Genomic DNA, 14,004 nt, shown 5'->3' on the forward strand with positions numbered 1-14,004 from the left:
GAAGTCCCTAGGACTTCTGGTGAATTTCGAAAAGTCCCATCTGACCCCGACTCAGTCCATCGTTTATCTGGGGATTCAGATGGATTCAGTGGCTTCGAGCGTTTCCGTCTCAAGAAAGACAACTACAGTGTTTAGACAAAGTTTCAGCCTTCCTGCAGAAAGAAACATGCTCGGTGAGGGAATGGATGAGTCTGCTGGGGACCATTTCATCGCTGGAGAAGTTTGTTTCCCTGGGGAGACTGCATCTCAGACCGCTTCAGTTCTTCCTTGCAGAGAACTGGCAGGACAAGGAGAATCTGGAAGTTTCTCTGAGTATTTCACCAAAGGTGAAGGATCACCTCACGGTGGTGGCTCGATCCATAAAAGTTGGCAGAAGGCCTTTCTCTCAAACTTCAGAACCCCGACCTAGTGTTGTTTTCCGACAGCGTCCATCTCGGGGTGGGGAGCAACACTGGGGAGGGACGAAGTGTCGGGCACCTGGAGGGGAACAGGTGTCCTGGGCACATAAACCTCAAAGAATTGGGGCGATTCAGTTGGCCCTTCTTTTTCTTCGAGGGACGAAGTCACGAACCGAAGTTGTCCAGATCAACTCGGACAACACCACGGCCCTTTCATACCTCAAGAAACAGGGAGGAACTCACTACGATCCCTGTTCGCCTTAGCAAAGGACATCCTTCTGTGGGCTCAGGCCCGAAATATTACGATCCTCACGAGGTTTGTTGCAGTAAAGAGAACGTCGTGCGGATCTTCTAAGTCGGCAGCGACAACTGCTGCCACCGACCGAGTGGACCCTACACCAAGAGGTGTGTCAAGGACTGTGGAAGCTTTGGGGACGTCCCTTGGTAGATCTTCGCAACTTCCAAGACCAAGAGACTTCCTCTTTACTGCTCCCCTGTTCTCGACCCAGGAGCGCTCTCAGTAGACACTCTTCTCTGGGATTGGTCGGGATGGACGTGTATGCCTTTCCCCATCAAAATCATCGGAGAAGTCATCAGGAAGTTTGCGCGTCGGAAGGGACGAGGATGGCGTTAATCGCCCCGTTTTGGCCTTCGAGGGAATGGTTCACAGAGGTCATGCCCTTCCTAGTGGACTTTTGAGATCTCTGCCCATGAGAGTCGATCTACTCAGACAACCCCACTTCGAGAGGTACCACAAAAACCTCCCCCGCTCTGAGTCTAACTGCATTCAGACTATCGAAGCTGGCCAGAGCGAGAGGTTTTTCTAGACCAGTGGCGAAAGCTATTGCCAGAGCCAGAAGACTCTCTTCCAGTAATTTGTACCAATCGAAGTGGACCGTCTTTAGAGATGGTGTAGAAAGAAGGGCATTTCCTCTACCACGACCTCTGTGAGCCAGATAGCAGACTTCTTCTTGTTTCTGAGGAGTGATGTTAAACTAGCAGTCCCGACTATCAAGGGATATAGGAGTATGCTATCATCTGTTTTTAGGCATAGAAACTTGGATCTGTCTAACAACAAAGACCTTCACGATCTATTTAGATCCTTTGAGAAACCTCGAAGGTGCCTCAAGCCAAGGACTCCTTCTTGGAATTTGGATGTTGTGTTACGGTTCCTGATGTCCAGTTAGAGAGTTTCGAACCTCTTCGTTCTGCGTCATTGAGAACATTACCAGAAAGACTATTTTTCTAACCGCTCTAGCAACTGCAAAGAGGGTTAGTGAACTGCAAGCCTTTAGTAGACATATAGGCTTTAAAGGACATAACGCTGTTTGTTCTTTAAGCCCTTCCTTTTAGCTAAAAATGAGAACCCGTCTAACCCTTGGCCCAAGAGCTTGAAATCAAGGGTATGGCTGAGATCCTAATTCAAGAGCCAGAGAGAGTCCCTTTGCCCTGTTAGGGCTCTCAAAGTCTACTTAGACAAGACGAAGGAAAGTCGAGGCCCCTCAGATAGTTTATGGTGTTCCGTAAAGAGACCGGACTTACCTATGTCGAAGAATGCTCTGGCTTTCTTTCTGAGGGATACGATTAAGGAAGCCCATTCATGCTGTCAAGACACTGATTTTAAACTTTGAAAGTCAATGCTCACGAGGTGAGGGCGGTTGCAACTTCAGTGGCTTTTCAGAAGAATATGTCACTCAGTAACATTCTGGGTGCCACATTTTGGCGTAACAACTCTGTGTTGCTTCACACTACCTGAGATGTGAAGACGACATATGAGAACTGCTTCTCGCTAGGACCATACGTTTCATAGAAGATACTTTCCTGGGGGCAGGGGATGACACTCATCCTATCCTATAGAAAATGGTTGGATAGTGTTTTTATGGGTGTTGGGTCGACTGCCTGTGGCGGACTTCCCACTCGTTAGTTTTAGTTTTTATCTAACTTAGTTAGGCTTGGTCAGGTGGTTGGTTTTTTTTCGTTTGCCCTCATTGTATGGTCAATATGGTCTAGTCACATTGTGGTCACGCCCCGTTGACAGATCATCTAGAACTCACCAGCTATACAGGTCACACCCTTGCTGAGACTCTAGTTAAGCAGAAGCGGACTTGGGTGACAGTAATCACTGGATAAGTCAGCTATGCTAACAGGTAAGGAACCAAGGTATCTTTCACCTACATGTAGTGTGTTTTCCTAAATCCTATTCTGTCTGTACCCACCTCCAATGGTGGTATTCAGCTATATATATATCTGACAGGCAAGTCTCATGAACAAAATGATATTTTAATGATAAAATAAAGTTTGTTCATACTTACCTGGCAGATATATATATTTATAGTGCCCGCCCACCTCCCTCAGGAGACAGTGGCACTAGAAAATCTGAATAGAAAATGGGAATGGTTCCTGATACCGCCTCCCAGCGGCGGGAATGGGTACTAACCACCTGATCTCCCACTGAGTGTGTCGTAAGTTTTGAAATTCTGTGAGGACTATCAGAGAATACAGCTATATATATATCTGCCAGGTAAGTATGAACAAACTTTATTTTATCATTAAAATATCATATTTTTAGTGGCTGTCGTATTTTAGAACTCTTGGACCCAGGCGCAGGGGTCCCCTCTTGCCACTTCTGTTTCATTCGAGCTGAATTGAAGTGGTTTTCTCCGCAAGGCTGCTCTTCTCTGCACACGTATTGAGAGCCTTGCCCCCTAAGTGGAATCCAACTTCTGGCAGCAGTAAGATCCAGCAAGAAACTTTTAATTCGAATGGCTGAGCAGATTTGGTCTAGCTGCACTAACCACCATCCTCTTCTCAGTGTGGGATTCAGTTAACTTTAAGAGTACAGTATGTAAGATTCATCCCAAATAATATAAATTTTCATAAAATTTATCAACCCTTAAACGCCAAGCCTCTATTTACAAAAACGTCTCCCGTATGCCGGCGGCGTTCGGTGAGTTAGCGCTGAAGCGGAAAAAATGTTTTTTTCAAAAAATCACAGCACGCTTAGTTTTTAAGATTAAGAGTTCATTTTGGTTCCTTTTTGTCATTGCCTGAAGTTTAGTATGCAACCATCAGAAATGAAAAAATATCATATATAAATATTGGAATATATGACAGTATTAAAAAAACTTATATAATTGTATACAAATTGCACTGTAAGCAAAATGTTAAAGCTAATGAGTTAATTTTTTTAGTTGTATTGTACACTAAATTGCGATGATTTTGGTATATAACAAATTGTAAAACGATCAAAGCAACACAGAGAAAATATTATCACAAAATGATGCATGAATTAAACGCTGGACGTAAAAAAATGTTTTTTCAAAAATTCACCATAAATTGAAATATTGTGCTAGAGACTTCCCGTTTGTTGAAAAATGAAGCTAATTGATTGAATATTACTAGACTGTAAGTGTTTTAGCTTACAATTGCAGTTTTCGACCATTTCGTCGAGTTAAAGTTGACCAAAAGTCGAATTTTTCTATTTATCTTGTATCGTGATTTATATGGAAATATTTCAAAACTGATAAAAGCTACAACCATGAGTTATTTTCTGTTGTATTGTACATGAAATTGCGCACATTTCCATATATAAAACTTTATGTAACAACTAAAATAAAACAGTGCAAACATTACGACAAAGTGACGAAAGAATTTCTGAGATGTTCGGCCGAGTTACCGCGAGGAGGTAAGGAAAAAGTTTTTTTAAAAATTCACTATAAATCAATATATTGTGCTAGAGACTTCCAGTTTGTTGCAGAATGAAGGTACATGATTGAACATTACTAGAAGTAAGAGTTTTAGCTTACAATTGCGTTTTTCGACCATTTCGGTTGAGTTAAAGTTGACGAAGGTTGGAAATTTGGCACTTATCATGATTTATATGAAAATATTTCAAAACTGATAAAAGATACAACCATGAGTTGTTTTCTGTTGTATTCTGCATGAAATTGCGCACATTTCCATATATAAAACTTTATGAAACAACTAATATAAAACGGTGCAAACATTACGACAAAGTGACAAAAGAATTTCTAAGATGTTTGGCTGAGTTACATGGGCGGACGTAAGGAAAAAGTTTTTTTTTTTTTTTTTTCAAAATTCACCATAAATCGAAATATTGTGCTAGAGACTTCCAGTTTGTTGCAAAATGAAGGTACATGATTGAATATTACTAGAATGTAAGAGTTTTAGCTTACAATTGCGTATTTCAACCATTTCGATCGAGTTAAAGTTGACCGAAGATTGAAATTTTGGCACTTATCGTGATTTATATGGAAATATTTAAAAACTGATAAAAGCTACAACCATGAGTTATTTTCTGTTGTATTCTACATGAAATTGCACACATTTCCATATATAAAACTTTATGTAATGACTAATATAAACTGGTGCAAACATTACGACAAAGTGACGAAAGAATTTCTGAGATGTTCGACAGAGTTACCGCGCGCGGACGTAAGGGAAAAGTTTTTTAAAAAATTCACCATAAATCAAAATATTGTGCTAGAGACTTCTAATTTGTTGCAAAATGAAGGTACATGACTGAATATTACTAGAATGTAAGAGGTTTAGCTTACAATTGCATTTTTCGACCATTTCGGTCGAGTCAAAGTTGACCGAAGGTTGAAATTTTTTGTAGTCGACATACGGTACATCCACTCGGCACCCAACAGACAATTTTAATTGACGTACGATACATCCAGTCGGCGTTTAAGGGTTAATTGCTGACCCCATCGTAATCTAGAATTATCATAAGACGAATTATCGTAACTCGAGCACTACCTGTATATCTTTTTAGTGAGTATATATGGAAATATGAGTATAAATATATTAATTGTGTGAGTGTGTACCAGTATGAGAGCTTATACCTTTGTGCAACTTGTAATTTCATTTTCATTCATTCATCACCATACTGAGTGACCTATTTGGTCCCAGTGTTAGGCTTCTAACCTAGACCTGTCATTTCATCCAAATTCTTCCGGCCAGCCCTATGAGAGCTGATAGTCAGCTCAGTGGTCTAGTTAAACTTTTTTAATAATAATAATAATAATAATTTATGAATTATTTTCCATCTATAAACTACTAGCAAGCCGTCAATAATAGTTTTAGACCGTCTATTATTAAATAATTGGTGTATGGTAGGCTTTTCATTAGGCCGTAAGCTTTGCAATTTATGAATTGTTTTATGGCCTCAATATACTAGTGAGTTGTAGATAATAGTTTTGCCTTAAAAGTGATTCTCGGATGCTATGGCATTCCATTATAAAGTAATCAGCGAATGTTACGCCTTTTCATTATGCATTAGCTTTTGCAATTCATGAACTGTTTACCGACCATAGGCTACTGGCGAGATGCCGATAATGTTTTTGCTTTAAAGTCATTTTCAGATGTTATGACATTGCATTACTATCTTTCATTAGGCCATAATTTTGGCAGTGTATGATTTGTTTATCGGCCATTTGCTTTGCGCAAGCCACCGACAATTGCCTTGAAAGTAGTTCTTAGGTGTTTTGCCATTTCATTAAGCCTGTAACTTTTGCAATTATGATTTATTTAGTGGACCCATGCTTCCTGGAAGCTTCCAGTAAATAAATTTTTGACATAACAGTCACACCTTCCTTTGCAGAACTCAAAGTGTTAGGCAAAAAGTAGTAAAAAGAGAAGTGGGGGGTTTTTTGTTGGCAGCTAGGAGTTGACGTTCTCGACAGCCGAAGCCAACTCACGCTACGAACCTTGCTGGCACCGATCTTGGGCGCCAGCTTCGCCCCCAGCACCCTCTCTCATGCACTCAGCGCCAGCGTAGCGCCCTGGCACCAATTCTCTCCTATTAGCCGTCTTACACATTCTCCCACACCTGGCTCCCTCGCTTCCCTTTCCATACCTTTGCCAGTCTTGTGTCTTGGTTAACAGAGGTTAACCTTGTTATGGTGAAGTGTAGTGCAGTGGAGGAGGTGACTACTCATTCCCCGATGCTCTTAGACAGGTCCCTGTCAAACTCCCCTGCAAACCTGGGAGGAGGCAAACTGGAAGTCCAAGGGAGGTCTGGGGTTTCCACATGTGTTGTTGGCCCCTCAGTCAAGCCTGTTGTGGTTCCAGGTATCAGCAGACAGCCACTGGAAAGGTGTCTTATTGGATGTGTAGTGGAGGGGGTAATTGTCTGGCCCTATCGGATTTCATAAACCCAGTCCCTGTCAGACCCCTAAACCTGGGAGGAGGCGTACTGTTGGTCCATGTGAGTCCGAAAGGGTTTTGCCCTGGATAGTTACCCCTCAGTTGAGCCTGTTGTCTGCAGGTCTTAACGGACAGCCATTGAAAAGGTGTCCATAAAAATGTGCTTGCCTTGGCTATAGTGGTGCTGAAGATGTGTGTGTGTGTGTGTGTGTTTTTTTTTTTTATCCTCTTGTGAACAAGATTAGGATTCCAGTGTGGACAAGAGGCTCCATTGACACTTTAGGGATCCCAGTGGGGTTAGTTATGGATCAAAGTGTAGACTAGTGATGCCAATAGTGGTTTTTGGGATTTATCTCTGCCATTGTAAAGATATATTTCCCAGTTTTGGTGCGTCAGTGGTTGTCGTCATTGCTCTCCGAATCTGGACAGAGTCAGAGAGCGCCCAAGCTGAGCGTTAAAGTTCCAAGCTACCAAGCTCCGAACTCCCGAGTTCCAAGTTCCGAGCTCCCAACTTCCGAGCACCCAAGTTCCAAGCACCCAAATTCCAAGCTCCCAACTTCTGAGCACCCAAGTTCCCAGCTCCCCCAAATTCCCAGCTCCCAACTTCTGTGCCCAAGTTCCCAGCTCCCAACTTCTAGCACCCAAATTCCAAGCTCCCAAATTCCAATCTCCCAACTTCTGATTGCTCAAGTTCCGAGCTCCCAGGTTCCGAGCTCTGAGTGCCTGAGTTCCAAGCTCCTAAGCTCCAAGGGCCCAAGTTCTGAGCGCCCAAGTTCCGAGCGCCCAAGTTCTGAGCACCCAAGTTCTGAGCTCCCAGGTTCCGAGTTCCGAGCACCCGAGTTCCAAGCGCCCAACTTCCGAGCTCCCAGGGTCCAAGTGCCTGAGTTCCAAGCTCCCAACTTCTGAGAGCCCAGTTCCGAGCGTCCATATGCGTCCGAGTGCCCAGTGTCCAAGCTCACATTTGCACGTCTACCTGTGTCCTATGTCCACTCTTCCTTCTGTCTGTTTCGAGCCAGCTATCAGTTATCTGACACCACACTCGGTACGATGGACGTTACCCCTTCACTTTTCTTTGTCGGTTTCGTCCACTCCTTTGCTTCATTGGAGACCATTCACCACTAACTTAGTAATTTGTTGGGCCTGTTACACCATCCACTGAAAGTCTAGTGTCCAAGTGTCCAGTGTCAGAGCACCCAGCGCCAGAGGCTCGGCACCTTGGATTGTTTCCGATCCCTGTCATGTATGGACTTGGAAGAGTTTTTCCGCTCTTGTTTTGTATTCTTTAGTAGGAGATCTCCGGTGCTCTCTTCTGCTGTGAGATTCACACAGTTGCAATGGGCTATCACTCCAAACGATCCCAAACGACGCCATTCCAATACTAGTTTCGGAGCGCTCGACATTTTTTCTTGAACTCTGCTCCTGACGATGGGCTGCATTACCACAGTTCTTCATTTCTCTCTCTTAGACAGTAGACGAAGGTCAAGAGGGAGATGAACCAAATAGTTCTTTCACCCATTCTCCAGGGCGATTGGATAGGAGCTTAGATATGCAGGGAGCACTCCTCCAGATCCCTGTCCGAACCCCAGAGAGTTTTTTTAGTTCCGCCTTTCTGGACAGGGCTTCCCAATCGGGAGTCTTTGCTTCAGCCTCCTGATTACTAGCTCTTTCTGCATTTGACTTCCCCTTTTGTCTGGGAATTACTTCAGTCTTACATGTCAATTGACTTCATTATCTTCGAAGAAAAGGGGCTCGGAGACTCTTGACAGTAACCTTCACTGGGACAGGGGAAACAGTCAGACACCTCCGTGTTGTTTCTTAGCCCAGGTTTCTTTATTATAAAAATGTTATTTTGGGACAAAATTTGAAGGATTGCAAGATACAGTACACAATATCAGATACACGAAGTTCTTTTTGATGCTGTATATTTTTGAGTTTCTGAGAATTTTTCCATCGGAAATAAACTAAGCTTGTGCATTAATGGGGCACCCTTGAGTTCCGAAATTCAAAAATATCCAAAAATGAAACATGGTCCTGCTCTCATAGCCACTCAACAAGCTAATGGCAACTGATTAAAAAAAAGTGCTGGACCATGAGAGTTGCTGGATCATGGAGTACCGGATTAAAGAGGTCAGACTAATGGATTGAAGATGCTGCGGTCCTTTGTTTACAATAGGAAAGTGGGTAATATTTGTATTCATAGCCATGCCTTGTTGGAATGTGCTCTCAGGAAGGGATAGCTAAGATCGTAAGTAGGATATGTATGATAGTGAGCAACTAAGGTTTTTACATGGATAATCATTAATGGCTTAAGACACAGACTGAGGTGAATGACATATGTATAGGAAGAAATTAAGTGTGTAAGAGTAAATAGAATGGGACAAATAATAAGCAAGACAGTGTTGTTGTCTCTTCACACTACTGCAGTGATCATTTTGAATAATTTCACCACTGTCAGTAGTGATATCCGTCCCCGTGCTATTTGCAGTACAATTGTTTCCCAGCCTTGATACAAAATTTGTGAATATACCATTAATGTAACTTGAGTTTTCCTTTACAGATGAGGGAATAGTTTCTTCACCTGTGAACAGTGTGGATCTTGACAGAGATTCCCCTCTTGTTGGAGCTCTAGATGATGATGAGGAGGGTGGCCCTCCAAGTATAGAGACACAACCACCTGATCATGTAGATGATTTAGAAGTCTCAGGTATCACCTCATCCTGGATAAGGTAAGAAATTTTTGTATTAAATATAAAATTGTTTATGCTACATTTGGCAGGTACAGTATTGGTATACTTCACTGAATGAAGTCAGAATGTAAGTTTTGGTAGTTGATTGTACTGTAGCAGAGTTGTTCTTTATCCCCTCTGCTGTCCGTAAGCTAATTTGTTGGTTTCCTTGATGTGACTCCTCCAACTTTTTCTACCAAAGACGTCTTCCTGTATTAAGCCCCTCTTCTCTCAATCCTGCTTCACTTTGTCATGCCATCTAATCCTTACAGGTTCCACCTAAACCCACTGTACTCCTTCCCCTCTTCATCCTTGCCATATGCCCATACCATCTCAGTCTTGACTCTCTTTTCACATCAGTAATCTTTACCACCCAGAACTTGTAATTTCTTCATCATCCAGTCTCTTAAACACAGTGAGATCCTCAGTCTACCCTGGTTTTCTCTTTTCTGTTTGCTCCAGCTTCTGTTTCTCCTTCCTTCTCAATTCTCACATTTCTGAATCACATCATCACTGGTCTGATTACTGTACAATAGATTTCTGTTTTCAGTTTATTTGGCATTCATTTGTCACACATTACCTCTGCTGCTTCCTTATTTTTCCCTTAACCTGCTTTTATACTGCTTTCAGCCTGACCTTCACATATTCCCTCTTAGCTTAAAGTATATCCTAATTATCCACCTGTATTGAAGGTAGGCCTCTTCTATCATGTATGAATAAGCTATCCCCTTCCAGCTTGCTGGACACCATAATATCAGTTCTACCCACATTTACCTTCGTTCCATGCCCTTCAGGAGATTCCTACCACTCTTTTACTGTTCTTTGCAGTTCTTCTTCAGTCTCTGCTGTAATCATCAGATCATCTGTGTATGTCATTTCCCAAAAATTCATTTCTAATCCCTTCACTAAATATTAAGTGCCTATCCTTGATGTCAACCAGCTCCAACTTCAAACATTATTGTTTTGTCTCAGGCTGTTATTAGTGCTGGATGTTTTTGCATACATCATTTCAACCAGCCAAGCCCATTTTTCTGTCACTTCACCCTCTTAAACACCAAAACACTTACTCATTTGGTACTCTTTATCAGATGCCTTCACTAAGTCTGTAAAAGCCCAGTAAAGCTTCAAGTTACTTTCCAGCATTTCACAATTGCTTGTAATCTTTCGTAAAGTATTTTTCCTAAAATTCTTAGCAAATGTTCTGTTACTTTGGTTCCTCTAATTGCCATACAATTTCTCCCCTGTATTTTTACATGGTTTTATATAAACTTGACTTCGGTGTCTGTCCATCTGTTTGGGTCAAGTCATGTAACTCAGTTTTCGACCTGTTCCCTTCGTCTGATGGACTTGAAATTTTGTGTGGTTACTCAATCCCGGTGACAATGCAGCCAATACAGCCTTACATGATCAGTAGGTCAGCAGTGACCTCCCCCAATATCTCAGGATTTGTATGAAAATCTTCAGGTTTTTCATACCTTCTTTGACTTGTTAGTTAGAATAGTTAACTTGATGGATTTTTCTAACCTTTTTGGCGCAAAAGGATGTCAATTTTGTTAGCTACAATCCTAAATTGGTTACAATTTCTGTCAAAACTAAAAAGTATAAAATAAAAAAATAAAAATTTTTTTAAACACTCTTATTAAAATGTACGACAAAGTAAAAAATAACCTAAATTTTAAGACACACCAAGATTTTCTTACAGTTAATCATGTCTACAAAAATAAGCATGGGCACCAAACTTGGAAAGAAATGATTAATTGTAAGAAAATGCTGGTGTGTTAAAAAATTAATTTTTTTACTTTTTACTGCATTTTAATAAAAGCATTTAAAAAAAATTTTTGTTATAAAACATTTACCCTCAGACTTTCTTAGTCATTTGGCATTACTTCTGCTTCTCAGATTTCCCTTAAGGTTTCCAGTGTCCATTCTTCCCCCTTTTGTACCAAATGCCTTCAACATTTCAATTTGCACAGCTGATGGACCTGATGCTTTGCTATTCTGCCTTTACTTATAACCTGTGCTCATATAGAGTGTATCTTCATTACTGGCCCCTCCCCACCTCCCCCAGATTTCCACTTATTTTGTGTTTAAATGATGTTTAGAATTATATGAACATTTGGTTTTTATATCGTCATCCTTATGCAAGATATTTCCTTCTCTTATCTTTGATGACTGCAGGCTAACCCAAATCTTGTTTGCTTTCCCCTCTTGTATGATATTTTGAAAATATTTTTACCTTCCCTTGTTCCTAACTTTCAGTTTAACTCCTCTGAGGCTCTTTCAATAGCTACACCCTAAATCCTCTTAGTCTCTGTCTGTTTTGATCATGAGCATCTTGCACCTACAGTATCTTCCAGGCTTCCTAACCAAATCTTGTATGTCTATTCTACCATCACTTTTCTCCCCCATTTTGATACCCCATAGCCACTTGCTCGCCTGACTGCTTCCTCTGCACTTACTCATGTTTTTGTATTATTCCAAAATTTTCTGCTCACCAACTCCTCTTTTTTTTTTTTTTTTTGTTATTCCTACTTGATGTCTTTCTCTTAAATACATGAGATGGAATTACAAGGGACATGCAGCAGTAAGGTGATAAGATGGAGACTGGCTGCCAGACATTAATATATAAGCTGTCTGGATAAAGAAAGGGTTCCAGAGGAATGGGTGGAAAGATCATATATTGTTCACACTGTTCTTTAAGATCTGAAATTTTGACTCTTGGGTTTTTATTCACGATGTTATCCATTACTAGCAACCTGTGTAGTTACACATGTCTCACAAAGAATTACCTTAGAATCTACAACACTGTTTCCCTCCTAACCACAAGGTAATCTATGTGGCTTTATATTCCACCACTTTGTGTACTTTACTAAATTACTGTCTGCCTTTACGGACTAGGTGTTAATGCAGACAGTATTTACAGTTCCAACTCCCTTTTTCGATATCCATTTCTGCTCTTTCCAACTCTACCATTCATATCTGGTCTTACGTACTGTAGCAGTTTTTGTATTACAAAAGATATCAACATAAATTGATTAGTGGTAGTCATGATCATTCATGTTTATATGTCAGGTTTCCCCATCTGTGGGACTTTTTCTTAACCCACCTGACAATACTAGGTTTCTTTACCTTCTGCCTGTGGGTGCTTCCATTTTGTTTACCTTTTACTTTGCCATGAGGTAGGTTGGTCAGGTGATGATAAACTGGCATAAACATGGCTGTAATTTGCTCTGCAAAAGAAGCTCACTAATCTCCATAAAAATTATTGGGAAAGTCTTCCAAAAATGTTGATCGACTGGATATGCTGAGGTATAGGGTTTTAAAGTGTAGCCATAGTTCATATAGCTGCAGACTAGTGTAGCAAATGAAAGTGTTGAAAAGCTTTGGGATGGATTTGTTAAAGTACGAGAGGAATCTGACTTTGTCTTTACATAAAGTATGTTATTCAGTAGTTTTGTGCTTCATTTTCATTTGATTTTTCATGACAGCTTTCGTAAATAAATCATGATTGTTGTAGCAGATACTGAGAACTCATAACATTTTATCCCTTTTTTTTATGTTCTCTTTAGCTCTGGAGGAAGTCATTATGGTAATACACATCCAAGCTACGGTTACTCGCTCTTGAAGACAGAAAACCATCAGGCAGACAATTCAGGCTTAAATGAAATGCCAGGACTAGAACCAAGTGATTTTGATATTGGCCCAGTATATGGACCACAGATGCCAGGTCCCTTTAGTAGCCCCACCCCTGATACTGGTTCATCTTATGGTGATGTAACAGGTAAGTTTAAAAATGTTTTGTACTGAAAGTTTTGTATATGTTTTGTTGTTGTAACCAGTTTATTTATTGATATTGGTTATGGATCATCTTTATTTAATTTGAAAATTAGCAAAAACATAATTTGCTACAAAGATGTTTCCTTCTTCCATTGAGATTGGAGTCTGTAGTTCAGCACTGAGCAGAATTTTGGAATAAAATTGTAGAGTTAGTCCTTCAGATAGAATGCCACCCCAGACCCATTTGAAAAATGGTTTTTGACAATTTTGTCCTCTTATCACCTAACCCTTGGTAAATCCAATAGCTGAGGCAGGGAGGTGATGTTTTTATATAATAAGTCTTTCATATATATCATTTCCCAGTGTTTGACATCAGCATTGTCAGTTGTAGTACATTTTGTGCTTGTCATCCAACCAAAATTTTGCCAGTAGCTCAGTTCAATCTTTTCATCTGTCTAAAATTGTACTAATACTGTATTATGTATTTTGAGTATTAGCTTGAAGGTTTGTATAGAGGTATGAGAGTATTGCAATCGAATGAACTACCGTATTTCCCAGCATCAAAGAGGCTCCGACTTCAGAGACACCCCTCAATTTTGACAAGCAAAATTTTTGGGGAAAAATGGACCATAAAAGGAAGGTTGTAATATTTTTATGATTTGATGGCTTTGTTTTGTTTTTGGGCTGTGCGCATTCAACTGAGTGCATTGAAGTACCATAGCTTCGTTTGGTATACGTCATTGATTATTGTAGTTTTTTCAGTTCATTTGTTTTAGAAATACCTTCCCCTCCCCAAGTACAGGCAGTCCACGGTTATCGGCAGGCTTGGTTATCTGCGATCCAGTTCTACAGGCTTGTTTAGTGACGGCCAATTTTCGTCGCCGATCTCCAGTTATTGGCGCCTGTACCTGGTTATCTGTGCCAATAAGTGC

General features: G+C 40.7%; 1 protein-coding gene across 1 annotated transcript in view; it reads left to right on the forward strand.

Annotated features, from left to right (window-relative positions):
- Window positions 1–14,004, forward strand: part of LOC136839403 (uncharacterized) — a 122,468-nt gene that overhangs the window by 35,791 nt on the left and 72,673 nt on the right. Inside the window, exons 3-4 of the mRNA XM_067105397.1 lie at window positions 9,127–9,295; window positions 12,865–13,076. Coding sequence (XP_066961498.1) covers window positions 9,127–9,295; window positions 12,865–13,076 — 381 coding nt within the window. The remainder of the gene's footprint in view (window positions 1–9,126; window positions 9,296–12,864; window positions 13,077–14,004) is intronic.

This window comes from Macrobrachium rosenbergii, chromosome 6 (genome assembly GCF_040412425.1).
Source record: "Macrobrachium rosenbergii isolate ZJJX-2024 chromosome 6, ASM4041242v1, whole genome shotgun sequence".
NCBI classification, from domain to species: Eukaryota; Metazoa; Arthropoda; class Malacostraca; order Decapoda; family Palaemonidae; genus Macrobrachium; species Macrobrachium rosenbergii.